A 20,811-nucleotide genomic window follows, 5' to 3' on the forward strand; every position below is an offset into this window, starting at 1 on the left:
TCATGAACAAACCCTCTTAACCCTTTTGTTAGCCATTTGCTTAATGTACAGCATGCATATCCTGTACTAAAATGCTCCAGGAGGGGACTGTTCGCATGTTCACCATCCGTAGTTGCTCAGAGCAGTATTTTCAAAGTGCCCACTGATATAAATGGTATCCACTCTGAAAGTGCAAGACAGCAGGCACTCTCCCAGGTGGCCACTAGTTCCAGTACCAATTTCAGGAAAAGATATTGCAATGTGCTGTTGTTTTTTTTCATGTTGCACATGACCACCTGGGACCCTGAAAATTTAGCAATGAAGATGAAATGTCTTTTTCTCATCTGCATATCAGTCACTATAACACTCTCAGGACAGAAATATCTTTTTTTTTTTTAAAAAAAAAAAAAAAAAAAAAAAAAAAAAAACTTTTATTTTGTAGAGCCATAACATATTTTCAGTAAAGGTGGGGTTTCCTGTTCAAAGAATGTAAGCCTTTCTGTATATAAACTGTATGTATGTAACAGTTTTTAGTCTACAAAACCCTCTACCTCTAAAGCACAAAATAAAACCAGTGCCAGTATGCCTATACATATTCAATATCAGACAAAGTGATTATTCCTTTGCAGTGGATGTATATGTTTAAAATTACAAGCAGGCACCAAACCTCTGTTCCTAAGTCAGCCAGGAGTGCCTTTAAGTATCACCCCAAAAGCCTGGGCCCTTGGATACTCCCACAGTGGAAATAACAAAAGTACTGGAACACCGGGCAACAATCTTCTCTCTCAAAATTCACCCCAGATCATACATTTAAACTAAGGTAGACTTGGCCACTCTGTTTGCTTTTCCTATGTAATAAGTCATTTCTGAAAGGATTAAAAAATGATGAATGAACCTTAGATGTCCTTTCTTTATACAAAGACACCGTCTTCTCATTTCAACAGACACACAGCCAAAACCTCATTCCACTACCCCACCTACAGATTTCCACATAGGAGAGCTACATTTACCATTTATATCATTTTGAAAGGCTCTGCCATTTTTTTCAGAACTTTGCATAAAAATGCTGTTCCTGACTACACCTCTGTGTGGCTGAAATAAAAGCATTTCCTTTCAGCCAACTTCTGCTAGTAGCTTTTTTTCCCTTTCACCATCAATGTAATTTTGCTAATCCTGTGCTGAGACCTGCACTGTGCAGCTAAATTACTGTGTCATCACAGATCTGCTGATACCAATAGGACTGCCTGGAGATTATAAAGGTTTGCCTGGATGACTGCAGCAATTTTGAGGGCTGTAAGGCAAAAATGCAATGTGGGATGAGTGTGCATGCTAGAGTAACCATGCAATATTTTAAAGAAATAGCAAGAATAACAATTTTATGATCTTAGCAACTTTTCTATTTAGCATGGTGAAATGTGAATTTGGCAAATATTTCCATATACCTTCTTTCTCTTATAGCCAGATAGTTGATTATTTTGGCGATAACATACATTTTCAGGTCTTTGACTCAGAGTCAAAGTGTGACCTTTTTCACCTGAGGGAGTTACTGTTGGCGGGGGCATCACATCTTTAGCATTAAATAGCATCATTATGAGAAGGGATAAGGGAGGAAAAATGCTCCGCTAGCTACTTGCCACATATAGAGGAATAGGACCAAAGGAAAACATAAGGCTCAACTTCAGTCCTGGGAAACACAATGGGCCATAACTGTCATAGAGATAAGTGGATTAAGTTTCATTACTGCATTCCTTCATGCTGGTTTTCATTTTAGGGATTATTCATGCCATCTATTTTAGGTGCCTCACTGTAGGTATGTAAGATAGGAAGCTGCTTTCCCTGTGATCCAGCCATAGCCAATAGAGAAAAGCTCTCTGAGCTGTGTTTAAGTTTCACTAACTGTACAGAAGGATTCAAGTCCTAATTTAGACCCCTGAAGTTGACTATATAAATCCCTTTGACATTCATATATCACCAAAAGTGTCAAGATTACTGTTCCTCTTTGACAATGAAGAACCTTATCTTCCACTGCTAGAATAAAACCTCCAAAGGCTCTGACTCCATTCACATCAGCAAATACAAAGTTTTGCAGAGAAGGTATTTCTCAGTATATAAGTGTATATATATATATATAAATATAGATAGATAGATATATAAAAAGTATAAGTGTATATATATATATAAGTATATATATATTAAGTATATATGAGTATATATATATAATATATATTATATATATATATATATTATTTTTTTTAAAGCAAGGCATATCAACATGTTACCTCATGGAAAACACACGAATATTCCCTTTACACTCATCTATGTTTCTAAACAGCCACCTGGAATTTCTCCAGACTTTTCTAGCATCTGCCTAAAAGACAATTTATTTAAGTAAAGTCTGGAAAAAAATGTAGCTTAAGTGGTAAATGCTATTCCAAACCTGTGCGGTAACACAATGGCTGCATGACTAAACTTGGACTAGAACCTTTGCAGTGTAGATAACTACCATACCCTGCTGCACTAGCAGAAAGACTAGCATGAAATTAATAAAGGATGCAATGTGAATATGGACATACTTGAGCAGCATCATTCTGTTTCTGCACACATTTAATACACACCAAAAACAAAAAAATAAAACTTCAAAAGTGTTAAATTGAGGTTCACAGAACTTGGAAATCCAAAACCTTGCAGGTAGACTTAATTTCTCCACTCCTATTTGACATTTTCAATATGAGGGCATAAATAAGCTGCTGGTACCTTGAAAGAGAAAAGGGTGAAGACCTGCTTAATAGGAACAGGAACGATAAGAATAGAATGGAAATTACATCTGGAAAACCCCCCAGGCATTTAACTTCCAAGTCAAAATTTTGCTGTTTCTAAAGCAACTATGTTAACAGCATTGAAAAGCAGAAATGGTTGGTAGATCACACTGATTTCTTAGACTGGCAGTTTACTGATAATGAACATATATATATATATATATATATATATATATATATTTTTTTTTTTTTTCCTTGCAAGGTGATTATTCTTTACTTGTAAACTAGCAGCAGAGAACAATAGGCAAAATATTATCCAAACATGACAAAAGCTGGCAAACCAGAACTGGGGACTAGGAGCTTTTAGCACAAGGAGACTGCTTCGTAGCTCCAGGAAGCTGAAGGAACATGACAGAAACAAAAGTACAAATATTTTATTAAAAAATAAAAATAAAATTACAGGTGTGTATTTTTTTGAAGTCGTTTATGAACTGAAGAAATAATAGCAAAAATCAGAATCTATCTACTGGATGTGCCAGGGCAGCTATTTATCTATAGAGTTTTTAATATAACCTTAATTATAGAGATGAATACCACATCTCTACACGTTATGATGGCGCTATTCTATAAATAGACATTTTGCAGTCTTGAATAAGGGACTGATTTCTATCCATTTCCACTTTCCAACTCACACAGATAGGGAATAATACAGGAACTGGTATCACATATGGAAAGGATGGAGGTTCTTCCTAGAAAATGGCTTTCCTACAGAGACAGAACTAATATAAGCAATGCTTTTCTGGAAGTGTTATGGGATTGCTGGAGTTACTGCTATGTTATTACTAAGACTAAAAAAATAGTTACAGTGGATTAAACATTGTCATTTCACACTGCTCCTAAAGAAAATTTCTGTCCAGTCATATTTGGTAAGTCAAAATAATACAAGAAATGTCACTTCTCTCAGTCATTTTTGTTTGTTTTAATGAAAGTTGGAAACTATTTAAAAATCAAGGAGGTGTACTTGTATAAATGCCCTTACTCAGTATGTAATGACCTTCAAGACCATGGGCCTTTGCTCATGGAAATCAGCAGCAAATCCCCCCTAAAAGGACTGAAAAGCAAAAGAGACTCTTTCTTTCGGTCCTAGCCTAGAATACAATCAGTAACACCACTTCTTAGGCCAGCTTTGTATATAACACTTGAAGAATGAGACTCCTTCAGTGTTTTGGTTTGTCCATATCTCTAAAAGTAATATGCCATGTCACCTCTTCCCTCTTTCATTTATAAAATCAATTGAAGTTTAGGTTTCTGGATTTTCCTGACAGAAGCACATGTGGACAGACGGCAAGCCTGACACATTTTAAATACTGGGCTTGCAAAATGGTAAGGCCCATATGAAGTAAACCTCACAGCACTGGCTGCATGGGACCCATGAAATCTATACTACAACACTAATCCACTCGTGCAGTGCATGCATTTCTAGTCTCAAAGAATTATCAGTGGTGAATCTCATTGCTTGATGAGCTTGAGGTCTCTTCCAACCTAGAAATTCTGTGATTCTGTGATTCTGTGTCAGGAACTCTCATGAAATTTTAATGCACAAAAGACAATACAGCAAAGAAAACTACCCATGTGAAACCTTCACAAAGCAAAGTATCTAATCTAATATTAATAAGTAAGTGTCAAACACATCAGGTGCACATCAACCTAGTTTCTCTGAAGGGTCCTCTCATTATATTATATTCCAAAAACATACATCTCAAACACTCAAGCCTCTAAAATGAACAAATCAATAGTGAGTCCTGTACCTTTGCAACCTGGCTGTAAGTGAAGACTGTGGCTAGGTCTCCCCACATGGGTATGCCAGCCCTTGTAGCTTGATAAGTTCACTAAAATAGCATCGCCTCACCACATACATGGCTTTCATTGAGTACATCCCAAATAACCATATCCTACCATGCATTAATTAGCCAAAACATGTGTTTGGTTTTTTTTTTTTTTTTTCAAAATGTGGCACCTTTTGCATTCCTTAGATGTCTCTCAAAGCACTTTTTGTCTCTTCTGTAGCAAAAATCTGTTGGAACAGAAGTTTTGAGTTGCTTGGACATGTTGCACCTCAGGTAACAGGGATCTGGTTGTAGAGTGGGTGGGACAGTGTCTTTGGCCATCTTCTTAGGCCTTGGAGGATGAGTGATTGACGGAAAGCAACATGGAAATGTTTTACACTGTGTCTAGGGGACAATGTAAGAGCATGTTAGCTCAAGTATGGATTTTCTGTAAGTGATGACATTCAAAACATATATTGCACTCAAGAGATGGCTTACTGTGAGTGTGTACTGTATCTAAAGGCATGCACAATTTACTCATTACCAAATGGAAAGTGTATTCCACTAATATGCCAGTAGGAAAAAAATAATTTGCCAGTAAGGGGAAATCATGTGTTAATAATTGTTATTTGGTTTAAAGCTCTTGATGCCAACTGAGAAAAAAATATATTTATACAGCTGTTGGAAATTTGATACTGGCTAGGCTGGTCCTTTTTGTCTGTATGAAAGTCTTAGGTCTTACAAGATATCATATTTTATAACTGTGATTTTTGGAAAGACTTCTTCTGCTACAAAACCTGTGCCTTATAGGCAGTATAGTTTATGCTTAGCTTACAACAGCAGTAGGCAAGATAAACAAAAGGTGAAGAGAATGCCCCAGTTTTCTAACAGACAGAGGTAACTACCAAGGCAGGACTCGATCCATCAAAAGGCTGCGTGGATTGAGAACTGAGCTCAGCCACACAAACACTGACATTAACCTTAGGTATCAAAACCAGCCTAAAGAATGATGCAAGTTTTATAATATGAAGTATCATATGCCCAGCGAATAGAAAAGAGACAAGAAGTCCTTCAGACAACAAGGATAAGCTTCTTCACTCCCTACAAGCACACCTGTGGCCATTTCAGATCACTAATGGCCGTGTACGAGTTCCTGCCTTGGCCTGACAAGGTAACTTTCCAGTAAACAAAAGCAACAATGAGGAACCAAATATACCAAACCCAGGGCAGCTGCCACGATGGAAAGAGTTCTCAGCACCCTGTGAGGGTTGGCAATGCACATTCAGCTTTCAAAAGCTGTGGCCAGCATTGTTGATCTCCTCTACACAGGGAAAGCTGTAGGGCAGCTGCACAGGATCTGATTTTAGGAGTACGCACATCTTCAGATGAGCTCCCAGTTCTCTAGGTAAAAGATTAAACTCACATGATGTCTGAATGTTACATTCATGGACACCGCTGATCAGGGGATGACATCAGGAGAGGGGAAAAAGGCTGTTTAATGCATCCACAAACTAAAGCAGCATGCCCAGCTCTGGGAGAAAGTTCACATTAGACAGTGAGCCAGGGCATCTTCCCAGGATGGGGCATCTCTAGTCCCCATGGCTTGGGAGGACACTCGCTGGTACCAGGGAGACACTTCAGTACACTCTGAACAGGATCTTTCTGCAGGAGGTGAGAAATTACTCCAGGAAAATTATACGTGCCACATTCCTGTCACTAAGCTTCCCAGCAAACCACACTGAGACATCTAACCGACATCATGAACTGAAGTCAGAGTCAAATCCAGCCAGTGACTGACAGGAGAGGAAAAGCTGTCAGCTGGAAAGCCATGGTACTAACTCCAGCAGAGCACATCTCAATGTATTACGATGCGTTAGACATATTAAAGCACTTCAGCTTGTGTAGTTTAGAAGTTAGGAGCACAAAGGGCATTTGCCTTTTAATAATGTTTCTATGAGCTGCCTGAGTGATTTGCGAGCAGTTCAGTATCCATTGCTGCATACCATTACTGCTCTATTTTTTAGAAGACAGCTTGGATAACACAAGAAAGAAAATGACTGTGATCAAAGTGAAATTACAATACACAATTGCAATTTTGTGAACAATCTACACAGCTAATATGAATAGACTGGGAAAAAAAATCAATTCAACAGGATCCATCCAAAAAAATAAAAAATAAAAAGCAGTGAAGCAGTGCTTCTAAAACTATATCTCTTACAGGTATGCTTTTAAATAACTCTATGCTTCACTTCTGTAGTTTATAATGTCAATATAAATCTGAAGGGATCTGAAGAAGAAAATGTTTATGAGTTCTTTTATTGGACCTCATTGTGCACAGATAATGTCACAAACAAATTATTTTGCTCTTGCTCAGGACTAACTTGATCATCCTGAAATATCACAAACAAATGGCCTACCTGCTCTTGCAAGATAGCATTGTGTGTTTTCAGACTTATTTCCATATCCTTAAACTCCCACTCATTAGTACACCAATATATTTTCAAATAAGTGCTGTTGCAAGTTAATATTGTTTTCAACATACAATTTTTCCACAATACTTTGCAGAAAATATTCTCAAAAAGACAGTGACTGTATACATTCAATGGCTTGCTGAATTTATAGTCTGTTGTTTATGTTGCTTTTTTTCCCTTAGAAGGTGGCAAAAAAATATTCACATCCCCCCCCGGCTGACCATTCTTTGCCCCAGAACTGGGGAAAGTCACGTTGAACCGCATCAAGCTTTTCCCAGAGTTATGTTTTCAGTGTGAATTGTAAATAAATATATTTACTCTTTCAGAAAACATTCCAATTTCAGATGAACTTTGCCAGGATGCCACTGACTAAGAAGATTAGCAAAAGGCACAAGTAAATTGTTTTTGCAGTTTAAATGAGCTGTTTGTTTGCACTCTTTACACTCAACTGTCTCACTGAATTATATGCAGGGAGAACCTAACCCTCTGGATATTCATCTCAAACATACCCTGACCTTTTTGGTCAGGAAGAGGAGGTGGACATTTTGAAAAGACTGATTACTTGTATGTTTTTAGCATGCTGGGGAATCACTTTGGACTGGGATTGCAACCTCAATCAAATTCCTGGTAGGCCTAGCCCTCAAACCACAAACCACATCTCATCCAAAGGCTCTTGACACTGGTGGAAAACTGGTTCTGTTTAAACATAGTTCTGAGCATGTCTCAAGGGTGTTAAATAAGTAACGTGCTTTGGGAAAAAGGAATTAGGAGCACTGGTAAGTCTGTCTAGCAATCAGTTGGTCTTCAGTGCTCCTTTTCATAAATGACAGTCTTCAAAACAACACAATTTTTGGACAAGACAGAGTGCAATGAAAATAGTTGTTTTTATATTTCTGCCACATTTGGTGCACATGGTGTGGTACAGGGAAAAAAGAAGGGCAAGAAGTAGGCTCAGGGTTTACTTTGGGGCCCCAGAGCAAAACCAGATATTAGGATGGCTGATGTTTTGATAACCTTTCACATGTCCCAGTGGTAGACTTGAATATGCTTTGTAGATACATTCAGCTGCCAACAGACTGAACTATGTATATATTTTTTTTTACATTGGCAGCAGTCTGCTTTTGCTATGTCAATTTATGCTGGTTTATAGGAAGGCTTAATTCTTGTTTTGACAGCTACAGAATTGTTCTGTGGTCCTGATGGACTGATTACGGTTTTCCTACTTTCAGCCTGCTTTAGACATTCAAATCCTAATGACAGTTGTGCTGCATTTGTTTTTGTTTTCAAAAAAAGCTGCTTGCAGCCAAAGTGTGTAATCCCTTGGGTTCAATGTTTTAGCGTTAAGGAGTAAAGTGGGTTTATTTATTTATTTATTTCTGAGTTGCCCAGTTGCCTGTAATTCCTATGGATTGCTGTTTGATTCCCTGCTGAAAGTATAAAAGGATTGTCATCTGACAGAGGGGATGTTAATTTTGTAGTTACTCTACATGAAGGTTTGATATCTGTTGCTAAATTAAGGTAGGTGTGTAGAGTATTCTACCTGGCGTCTTCGTATGCTGGTGGCAGATGTTGAGAGAGAGGACTGCACAATGTGTATTTCAGCAGTGCTGCCAGCAGTGTGGCTGCAATAATGATGCTTTCCTCAAAATTATAATTTAGGATCTCATTAGCTTCAGTTAAAAGACATGATATTCATTTTTGACATTAAATGTACAAATATAATACTAACATCTTTCAGTCAAGCATCTGTACTGCAGCATTTCTAGTTCTAACAGAAATTATACTGGAGAGGAGAGGAGAGGAGAGGAGAGGAGAGGAGAGGAGAGGAGAGGAGAGGAGAGGAGAGGAGAGGAGAGGAGAGGAGAGGAGAGGAGAGGAGAGGAGAGGAGAGGAGAGGAGAGGAGAGGAGAGGAGAGGAGAGGAGAGGAGAGGAGAGGAGAGGAGAGGAGAGGAGAGGAGAGGAGAGGAGAGGAGAGGAGAGGAGAGGAGAGGAGAGGAGAGAAAAAAGAAAAGAAAGAAAAGGGAAGGGAAGGGAAGGGAAGGGAAGGGAAGGGAAGGGAAGGGAAGGGAAGGGAAGGGAAGGGAAGGGAAGGGAAGGGAAGGGAAGGGAAGGGAAGGGAAGGGAAGGGAAGGGAAGGGAAGGGAAGGGAAGGGAAGGGAAGGGAAGGGAAGGGAAGGGAAGGGAAGGGAAGGGAAGGAAAAAAGAAAAACATTACATGCACTAGAAAGCACTGAAAACATATAGGCTTTTTTTACTATCCCCTTCTTGCATTTTAAAGTAGTGATATTTATTTAATTTTCTGAAGCTGTCTTTAGACTGACTTTTCCCCATCTTTCTAGAGGATGGTAGGACAGAACACCGTCTGACAATTTGTACAACTTAGGCTGGCATGTATTAAGGGACTTTTGTTACTTCCTCTAACTTCATTGCATAGCTGGTTAACATATGATTATAAAGTTTAACAGGATTTATGGAATTCACATCCAAGATATCACATGGCATCATGGAGACTTATTTGTTGTAATAAATCCTAAAGCTCATAAGTCCACTACGGCCACGTTGAGTCCAGTTATAGGACTGAGATCCAGACTGCATGTTAAACAATCTTCATTGTGTTCTGGCATTGCAATACTTTTAATGGAAAGCAGTTCAGCATTCATTTTTCATGTGCTGCCCTTTCCACATGATGATTTTACAAGGCAATCCTCCAGGGAAGCTTACTCGTATGTTTTTGTTCATGTTATCAGCAGACACCAGGGGAGACAAAGCAGGTACAAAAATGAGAACGAATATTGTCCCACTGCTTTGTAATTGCAAGCCTCCGGTTAGACAAAAATTGAGCTACAGCTTGCAACATCACTGCCTCAACATCATGGCAATCTGATTTACAGTTTGATGTGAGGAAGAAAAGAAGGCTTTACCTTTACCATACCAACTTAGACTAAAGCAGCTACATCAACAATATCTGAGACAGTAGGAAAGGAAGTGCTCATGTTCAGTGATTGTAATGGGGACCAGAATGCCTGAATTACATCAACAGAAATCTTTACCTGGAGAGTCCACAATTTTTAGATGAGAAAAATCACACAGCTGCTGTTGTGATCAAGATATGGATAAGCAGTCCTTAAAATACTTGAGGTAAAACATTGCCAAAAATTACCAATAATGGGGCTACAGAGGAAATAACAAATGAATATATGTAGAAGACACTGGGGAAGGACAGAATTAAAATTGACTTGTTTGGTACGTGTTATCCTAGAAAGAACACTTCTCACGGAAAATGTTAGAGGTACAATAATCACTTGAAATAAATGAAGAGTCGACTAATTACAAACTGTGTAGTTTCTGTGTCCTTTTAGAAGTTTTCCATTTTTCCAGTTTTCATTTTTTCATTTTCCAGTGCATAGGTGAGACAAGATGATCTGTAGGACGTTATCTTCTGCATTTTCGTTAACCAAGACCAACATCCTATATTCATGATTTTTTTTCCTCCTGCTACTTTTACTCCTTCTACCTGTTCTGCCTTGCCTGAAGGAAAGAAGGGGAGTTAAATGAATGGGTTGAATTTGAAATACACTTTCCCAACAGCTAAATACTTGTGATCAAACAGTTGTTCTTGCTTAACTGTGACTTCGACAGTCAGGCATGCGTCAGTCTTATGTTCATTTATCTAGGCAGATGCTTGATTCCTACTTCAAAACCTACAGACATTCTGAAAGGACCCAATAAAACACAAAACTTGAAGGTGTTTGCAATGTTTGTCATTACCTACGGCATAAATGGCTGCCACAATTTTGTTCACTGCTCACATCCCAGTGTGGAAATACATTCAGATGACGCTGTGTGTTCCACTCGAATAAATTCCTCCCTTTGTGCAGAACTTCCCACTGAACAAAATATTGTGTGACCTCATAGGCTACACATGCATAAGTAACACAAGAAGGAAGTGGGGACTTGGTTGAAGCTCTCAACTTCATGTGCTCTGCACAACTCCCTTCTCCATTCAGTCCTCAATTCAGTTCTTCACCCTTGTGTGAGGAACCAGGTTTTCTGAGTGCCTAAAACCACTGCAGACATGAATGACCTTGTACAATGAGCCAAGTCCTCCTTCTTGTTCACTGTACACAGTCTTACCAGGTGCCATGCTCCACACAAATCCCCCTAGCAGCACTGCTGGTTCAATCCAGCCTTCTGTCAGCTGTGGGAAGTGGGGTTGGAAGGAAAGCTAGGAAGAGATTTATTAAAAAAGACAAATTACACAAAACCTTAATGCCCTTCACATATGCAGCACACTGCATTTGAATTGTCAGGGATCTGCTCTCTGGCTCTTGTAAGTGCCATTTCTTTACGGTTGATGTTGTGCCCTAAGAGCTTGTCTCAGCCCTTTATCATTTAACCTGGATGAGCCCAGGGGCAAGGCTGAAGCTTTACTGTGTGCATCCTTACAGCATCCTGCCTGCCTTATCTTGAGGGTGGGGGACCTCAGAGCAGAAATGTAAGAAATGCAATAAATAAATAAAATGCTCACCCACTACAGCAAAACTTTCTGTCACTTCCTATGAGACAAAAAGAGAAAAAGAAAGAAAACCTCAAAACATCACTTCTGTCACTGAAAAAAAAATCTGCAAAACTGTAACTGAACAGACTCCCTCTCAAAGGTTTTCAAGTGGGTTATGTTTCATCTGTTATATTTTGTGTTCTGCTCCAGGCCTTAAGCAGAGAACATGCTGTAGCAGTGCATCACACACCGTGTCTGCCACGTGCCTGTAGGAGTGCAAGCACCACAGATGAGCAAAGAGCTTGCTGATTGCCCACAAAAAGCACCATCCTGTGCCCAAAAGCTCTGCAGTGCTGGTGAGGGGCCTGCAAAACTGGGCAAAGGCATTTTAAAAAGTGTCTTTTGGGTATCTTACAGGTGTCTTGTCTTAAAGGTGCCCAGAGCCTGCTGCCTCTCCTGTGCTTTGTCCTTCAGGTATGCTGGGGCCAACCTGCAGTTTCAGGACTCCTAAGTACCTTGATTTTAAATTGTTTGCACCCCTAGCCATGAAAAAGAAAAGAAAGGAAAGGAAAGGAAAGGAAAGGAAAGGAAAGGAAAGGAAAGGAAAGGAAAGGAAAGGAAAGGAAAGGAAAGGAAAGGAAAGGAAAGGAAAGGAAAGGAAAGGAAAGGAAAGGAAAGGAAAGGAAAGGAAAGGAAAGGAAAGGAAAGGAAAGGAAAGGAAAGGAAAGGAAAGGAAAGGAAAAAGAAAGAAAGAAAGAAAGAAAGAAAGAAAAAAGAAAGAAAGAAAGAAAGAAAGAAAGAAAGAAAGAAAGAAAGAAAGAAAGAAAGAAAGAAAGAAAGAAAAGAAAGAAAGAAAGAAAGAAAGAAAGAAAGAAAGAAAGAAAGAAAGAAAGAAAGAAAGAAAGAAAGAAAGAAAGAAAGAAAGAAAGAAAAAGAAAAAAGAAAAAAGAAAAAAAAAGAGGCTTTTCTGGCTTGCAAGGCAAGTTCACAGCATGCTGTCTTACTGCTGGCTGCATGTCAGGCAATGTGATACAGAGTGGGCATGGCAGAGCAGTGATGGCTGCTGTGAAACAGGGCTCTGCCTGGCAATAGCTGCATCGTCCCTTCAGAAATCACAGACAGGTCCCTATTGCTGCACTAGGGTTCATTTCTAAAGCATTTTTGTTTTTAAGGGCCTATCACTCCATAGAGTGGCAGGCAAGGGCTAGGAAAATGCTGCCTCCAATTCTCTTTGGGGATAGGAAGGTGATGGGAACACATGGTGATGTCCCCAGAAAATGAGCCAGTGCTCAGCCCTGAGGAGGAACCTGTGTTACAAGCCATACTGCTGCTGTGCCTTCTGCAGTCTGGTACTGTCAATAAAGCAACAAAACATCCTACATGCTACAATGAGGAACACTCAGTAAATTACATGAAAAGAGAAATGAAATTTCAGCAAGAGGCACTAGCTACTGGCTTCACCAAAAAGTCATGGATCTCCACATCCACCTTAAAAGGACTGCTCTCATCAGGGGGAAGAAAGATCAACTTGTGGCTGAAATGACATGTGGAGCATTTTAACCCATGGCAGCTTACCAACAATCTGCTCCCCACTTCTGACAGGAAAAACATTCAGCATCTTTAAGGGAAATGACTTAAGGGAAGAGTGGTGTCAGCAGTAATAATCAAATGATGGAGGGATTTTCTTGCAGCCTCGCTAGCACAGAATTTTGTTTTAAACTCTTTGGTTGTAATGAAAGAAATATCCTGAAGTCTGCACAAGGTATATCCCTTGGGCAATGCCATCAATTCAATGAATTTCTATAAAAAGATTAACTGGGACAGTTGTAACATGTCTGTATTCCCATGCCAGATTGCTAATTACCTCCATTTGTTTTCCATAATGGACTTCTATCTCAGTGGAGGTTTTTTTGCTATGAAAATTTGTCTCACTCAAAATGATAGCAAACCTGCATTCAAATTTGTCCCTCCAAGGGCAGTGCTGTATTTTCACGTTTTTATACTCTTCAGGCACACGAGGCAGTGCCCAACACACAAGCACGTGCAATCACCTCATAAATCAAGTGGCTCCCACACTCAAATGCAAAGAGGCAAGGTCTCACATTCAGTTATACCCAGAAAAATCCAAATGGATTTTACTGACTACAAGAGAGACTTGGGTAAGAACAGGTCTTTAGGATTTTCACAGCTGGTTTCAGCACCTGCCAAATTTCTCAGATGCTGAAGCACTATGTTCAGTGTGGTTCAGCCTCCTCGAGGAACAACAGACTGCTTCTTGGTCTTTTTAATAATTGCTGGTTAAAAGCTGCTTTTAGAAACACTGGCAGATTCATAAAGCAGGTACAAGTTGTGCCTTGGAGGACTGGCTGTGGCCATGGTGGTGATGGGGAGGAGAGAGCTGAGGGGCTGCAGACCTGCCTGGTGTGTGAGAAACCCCACAGCCCCTGTGTGTGCGAAACCCCACAGACCCTTTTTCTTCCCTCTGTACCTCAGGCAAATCCATCTCTGCTCCCTGCTTGCCTCCCTCTACTTTTTCTCATTACTGAAGTCTCATGGAATTTTTCTTTTAAATCATGTTTTTGGAAACTCCACCTCCTCTCAACAGCAAACAGCTACTGTCCCCATCACATTACTGCTGTTGTCTTCTCTTTAGCAAGGAAACATTCTGTCTGCATAATTTTGTGACTACACTTTTGGATCATGTTAAAAGTCCAAAATTATCACTTGCTGGTATTTTTTATTTTCTATCAAGAGGATATATGTCATTAATTGATTTTTCTCCTGTTTTTCTGAGGAATTAAATGAACCTGTAGTCACACTCTTGCCTAGAATTGCATGCAGAGAACCACAGTACAAACAACAACTCTAGGTTAAAAAAAAAAAAAAAGTATTAAGAAAACAGTGGCAATGACAAACTCACACATAGTTATGAATGAAGGCTGACCACTGCTGTTTTTAGGAAAGAGGTTGGTGTTCTTGGGCCTGGGAAATGAAAGATCAATAAGAGAACACAGGTACCTAAGGAGCAAGCTACCAGCTCAGTGGGGATCAGTGAGAAAATTATCAGCAACAGGGACACTGAGATTTAGGATGAAGTATTGGCTACATTGGTTCCTGATACCCAGCTTTTACCATTTTGGATGTCAGTTATGTACTCCAGTGACATACCTTGAGATGAACTTGTGATCTGCTGAGACCACATAAGTGAAATAGCTGACGTCTAAACACTAGATGTCAGCTAAACACTAACCTGTAGCAAAAGCACTTAACATGACAGATAAGGATTTTCCAGACATCATGATCATGACTGTAATTGCGTCTGAGATGATACGTGGGTGAGGAGGACTCATCCACCGGTGACTAAAGCTCTGCTGGCAATTCATGATCTGTGTCTCAGATGTATAGCACTGGCAGATTTAGGCTGTATGTGAAGGCTAAAGCAATGCTGTGAAGGTATGGAAAATATGAAGCCTAATTATCATGGCTGTGATGACCCATAAGAATAATGTCCAGTACATTCATTGCCTAAACCACTAATAAAACGGGTAGTTGTAGTACTGCAGGGAGGAGGACACAGAAAGCAAGAAAAGGACGAATGGCACATTTAGGGTCAGAAGCGAATATGGTGCTGTTATGAGTGGAGCTCGCATGTATGCTTGGTATAGGGGTAATCAGTTAGCTGGGTAGAGAGTGAATAATAGAGGTGTTAGAAAAAATGGTAGGGAAAAAGTGGCCCAGTACTTGGTAGTGCAGAGGGCATGAGGATGTTATGTGGGAGCATGTTTCCATAATTAAAGGGAATTGAGAACTCAGACTAATTTGGTGTGCGCGCACAGATGGCTGCATCTGCTTTGGCACACAGAAGCGTGCTGTGCCCGGGGACATGTACTCTGCCAAGTGCCCACCGAGCGCTTCCCAGAGACTCGGAAACCCAGCACAAAGTATTCTGAAATCACACCACTGGATGTGAGGAGCTTCAGCTGACAGCACAAGGCAGCTGGGAAGTTTAAACCTTGCTTAAAAAGCCTCTGTAGTCACCTGAAAACACCACTCAAGGGCTCTAAAGGGAAAGAGAGTTTTGAGTTGTCTTTAAAGTACTTAAGTCTATCGCTATTACACTGGCAGCTGCTGCAGTGCAGCTGGATCAGATCTGTAGAGTGAAGGAGATGGAGCTGACATCCACACTGAGCATGCAGGGGGTTCACTTCAGCAGGGTAATTCCCCCCATAGTCTCAGTGCTGGCTGGCAGCTGCATGGCATGTGAGGTGGAGAGCACCTTCAGGCATCATTTGTAAGTGAAAGCTCATTCACTTGCTCCATGAAATGAGCCAGAGAAGTAGGGACCGCCTGCAGTTTAAAACACACACTCAGGATGCAAACTGAACAGCTGAGATAGGCATTAGCTGGAAGTGAGATTTTGGGCAGCATCACAGCCAGCCTCCCAGAGACCACCAGGATGCCGGCCCTTCATGCATATCCAAGGCACTTCCCAAGTGCGTCAGAAAGGGACAACAAAACGCTGGTGAGAAGAGAGAGGTGAGAAGACAGCCTTCTCTTCTGCCTCCCTGTTCCCTAGAGAGCACTGAGATGGGAAGGTGGAAGAGCAGACTGCTCATCCTCCTCCTCCCCCGGGGAGCTGAGCCCCCATTTACTGCCTGCTTGGCAGATGCTCAGACTGTCAAAAACTGGGGGATATCCTGAGGTGAACTTCTATTGATGTGTATTACTTTGAATTGATGAATATTTCATTACTGGAGAGAAAGAATATGAATCAATAATTCAGGAGTAAGGAGAGGGAAAGAGCTGAGTTTGAACCACTGCTAGAGAATACATTTCACTTTAAAATGCTTCCCCTTTAAAACCCTGTGGTTTTTTCAAAAGACCACCTTAATTACAGACACGTACATCTACAGACACCAATAAAATCTTAAAGCCAGTAATACTCATTAGAGAAGCAACCATCCCTTGCCTCCATGACTCTAATCAATGAGCAAAATTTAAGGTATGGTTTCAAAACAGGATTTTCTGCTGCCTTTAGCAGGTGTGAGAATTGAGAACGTGGAAATGATGGTTGGAGGGAACTTCTGGAGGTCATCCTTGACCCAGCCTCCTGCTGGAGGCAGGGGAAGAGAGAAGGGAGAGAAAATGGCATTAGGAAATACTGGGAGAGGAAAGAAAAAACAACAATTAATTGAAAGATATTGAAATAATTGCCATAAGATAAAGCCACGAGTAGGGAAATATTGTGTTCACTTGCATCAGCAATAATATTTCTGCTCTTATTTCATATTAAATTAAGAGTGCATGAAAAAGGAGATGAAAGATTACTGATACAGGAAAAAATAAAATCTTAGTTTTCCAATGAAGCAAAACAGATCATTGCTTCTAAAGCATTAAGTTGAGATCTCAATTTCCAGTTATACGTGTGAATTTCTGGAATTTCAAAGGGATTAAAATAGACACATTTTGGCAAAACCACACCTGTTTGCATGAAAATACTGGTTCAAACAATTAACTATTTGAAAAAAAAAATTGAAAAAAAAAGTTTTGAAATTTTTGAAATGTATGGTTTCCAAAACCATACATTTCAAACCAAAATGCTCTGATATGAGGATTAATTATAATATATAATTATATAAAACTTTACAGACAGTTCTCAAATGTGCAAAATGGTGGTATCAGAATGAAACATTTTACCTCACTGCTCTTTTTTTTTTTTTTATGTGGATTGAAGCTATTTTGTTTTGTTTTGTTTTCCTCACAAATTGCACAAAATATTTTCCCAGCCTGCGCCTTTCCTTTGTGTTAGCTTGTCCAAGAAGAGCAACGTGTTGTGTTACTGTAAGCAGCACAACATTACACTGATGCACCATTGTGTCTATGTATAGCACTCAAAACATTTATCCTGTCCTAAAGGGAAAGAGATTTTATTATTCTGCTTTTAAGTACAAGACTTAATATTACCAATATGCACAAGAGCAATAACAGCTTTTGCAATCCCTTTGTACAACTTGCATTGCTGTAAGTGCTCATTTGTTCAATAAGTAGCAGAACAAAGACTGGAATATCTCCTCTGATCTCCTTAAACAATTAAAGGTGGCCTGAGGTGTGTTCATTTTGGTGCATGAGGACTGCAGGAGAAGTACAGACATAAGTAGGTTAACTTTAAGCTGACAGGGTGGGCTTAGTTATTAAATAATTAAGTTTGCAAATAAAATCCTTACAAAACTCCAGCTAATTTCAGCAGCATTTGGATTTCACCCTGGGTGCTTTCACATAGGGTACATATTTCTTTTTGCATTGAAATAAAAAGTGAAGGAAAACAGACATTAGGTAGTTCAATATTTGGTACAGCTGAGAACAAGCCCATACACTTAAGCACTAACTTACAGCTTCCCAATGTCATACTTTATCCACTCCTCATGGAAAAGCTCAGGGGTCTTAGCAGGAGGCGGTGAGCTAGAAGAACATATATCTGGTATGCTGCAGGATCAAGCCCTCCACATCTTTGTGGAAAGACCTGCAACATGTTGGTATACAGGGGAGTAGTGCCCATGGGTGATTTGTTAAGTAGTTCCACTCACAAAAAGCAAGTCACTATTTAAGGGTGAACTGATCTCAGTTAATTTTAGGCATCTTCAGTAGACATGCCAGTGTAGACCAGAATCCACATCCAGCCTAGTGCTGTTGAAGCCCTCTCAGACGGTCACTTCATTCTTTTATAAGCAATGGAAAGAAAAAAGTACTTTTGGGGTGCAGCTCATCTGGCCTGCTTTAAATGCCAGCCATCCCGAGCCACAACCCCAGTGGCAGTGACAAGTCCTCCCCTGACTGCACCACAACCACAGCTGCAGGCTCTGACACTTACACCAGTCTCACTTTGTCTATCCAAATGGATAGGCTTCAAATTAAGAGAATGAGACCAAAAAAGCACCAAACTTCCAGTGCTTTCTCTGGTTTTCCCAGATCCTTGAGCATCCCCCTCAAGGCTGGGGGAGCTGCTATTTCCCAAGGGTCCTCCCTGCCTCCATGACTAAACTGCACCTTGTGTGCATTTCTTTTCACATAGTTTCTGTGGCTTTCCTTTACAGATTCATTCACGGGACTCATAAACATAATGACTGACATCATCTGGCGCTACACGGGAGATTTCATGGCTCCTGATATCGTTTGCAGAGTCGTCCGCTACTTACAGGTACAGAAACCACATGCTCCGCTACGCACCCAAGCTCACATGGCTTTGTGTCCCCACAGCAATAAACCCAAACAAAATGCTGTACAGACATTTTGCTAGCATCAGAAACACTGAATGCTAAAGGTATTCATTTAAATTTTAAACATTATTAATTAAAATATATTAAATCCTTTAAATTTTGTAGACCAGAAAAAGATCGAGGTGAAAATATCTCTCCTCTCCTCTCCTCTCCTCTCCTCTCCTCTCCTCTCCTCTCCTCTCCTCTCCTCTCCTCTCCTCTCCTCTCCTCTCCTCTCCTCTCCTCTCCTCTCCTCTCCTCTCCTCTCCTCTCCTCTCCTCTCCTCTCCTCTCCTCTCCTCTCCTCTCCTCTCCTCTCCTCTCCTCTCCTTTTTATTTTTTTCCCACAAAAGCTTTCATATATTCCTACAATATCGCTAGATCAGTGTTATTTTCTGCAATAAATGTGTCTCATTCCTGTCTTCTATACCTTCTGCCCCAGGTGGTCCTCCTGTATGCTTCAACGTATGTCCTCGTGTCACTAAGCATAGACCGGTATCATGCCATAGTTTATCCAATGAAGTTCATGCAAGGAGGTAGGAGAATTTCCATGCTTTGCTGTTGCTGTGGATAGTATTGGCTAGTTTCATTTTTCTAGGAAAGTTTTCAAAATTATTAACCTTGTGCCATGAATTATTTATTCCTGCTGTAGCAATATTTGGACTCCGCTACATTTCTCCAAATGGCAAAAGAGTTGTGGCTTCAATATGTATAAAGCTGCACTTAGCCCTCAGCAGTTTTTTATAAGCTTTGTGTTAGTGAAGAATGAAATGACATTTTAAAAAGTACAGGGGTTTCGTTATCTTCCAGCATTTTGAGGAAAGTATTATGGGCAAAAAGGTATCCCTTGTACAGCTAGACTGTCTCTAGGAGATACAACTATATTACCTATTTATTCATGTGAAAAAAAAAAATGGATAGAGGTTATATAGTATTGAGAATTGATATGACTGCGATAAGAGAACTTTAAAAATTATAGCAAATAAGTTAGGATATTTATTCTGTTTTAAAATTCCATCTGTTATTTTTGCAGCACTCAAATACACCTTGTCTGCTTAGCAATACAATTTAAAGAATGTGAGTTCTTTCCTACAGAGCTTAAAGTCTGAATTTAAGAATGCTGCACTGAGTGAAAAATATTAATAGCAGGTGAGGTGGAAGGGGTACAGTTACGAGAGCCATGGTGGCTCGAAGATGCATTGCAATCAGACAGAAATATTATTTTTGTTTCTGAGTAATGATGACTTTTGACAGTCTGCTCTATTCAGGGGATCAGAATAATGGTCCTCTTTGGCCTTAAAAATCTATGAATCCATCACAGCCCAGGCAGTGGTGCAGCTCTGGCAGATTCTAAGGCCTGAAAACTTCAAATACTTGAGTGAAGTTCAACCTAATATTCCCCAGCATGTGGACTGACTTTTTCAAAGCGGGGAGGATTGATACCAAGTTTTTATATCAGTGGGCTTTTGGATGCAATTTGCTCTGCAGCTCCCACAGCCTTGGGCTGGGGAAGGTTCATAAACCACCTGAAACACTGGCTGCTGGCAGAGCAGGGCTAGCTACCAGACAGACCCACTGTTATTTCTTCTTCGGGCACCACAGGAGAAAAGTAACGTTGTTAAATTACTTCCTGGGCTTAGTAAAGAATTTTTTCAGTACATTTTGCCAACCATTTTGATGTTGATCCATGAACTTTTGTTGTTGTTGCTGCCATGGAAAATTTGGTAAAGGTTAAAGAACAAATTGCATGCAATAGCTCTTTTTCTTTTTCCCGTACTGGAAGAGGGTTTTCTTCTCCATCAGACTCTTCCTACACTTGGTGGGATGCAATCCTCAGAGATTGCAAACCTCATCCTGCCCCACTACAGTGCGGGTCACTCTTTCTGTGCCCCATGGTGTGCAAAAATGCTCTTTGCACTATTCCTCCAGCCAAAGATACCTGGTCAACATGGGGCATACAGGAGCTGAGCAAAGGGATAATAAGCCTAGGAGGATTAACAAGCATGCCTTCTTCCCTTTATCACCTTT

General features: G+C 40.1%; 1 protein-coding gene across 3 annotated transcripts in view; it reads left to right on the plus strand.

Annotated features, from left to right (window-relative positions):
- NPSR1 (neuropeptide S receptor 1) overlaps positions 1–20,811 on the plus strand; it is a 62,728-nt gene that overhangs the window by 24,211 nt on the left and 17,706 nt on the right. For all 3 annotated transcript variants that reach the window (XM_084510425.1, XM_084510426.1, XM_084510427.1), the window contains exons 3-4: positions 18,623–18,726; positions 19,226–19,319. In XM_084510425.1, coding sequence (XP_084366551.1) covers positions 18,623–18,726; positions 19,226–19,319 — 198 coding nt within the window. The remainder of the gene's footprint in view (positions 1–18,622; positions 18,727–19,225; positions 19,320–20,811) is intronic.

Source organism: Aythya ferina (assembly GCF_964211825.1).
Source record: "Aythya ferina genome assembly, chromosome: 2".
In the NCBI taxonomy this organism is placed as follows: Eukaryota; Metazoa; Chordata; class Aves; order Anseriformes; family Anatidae; genus Aythya; species Aythya ferina.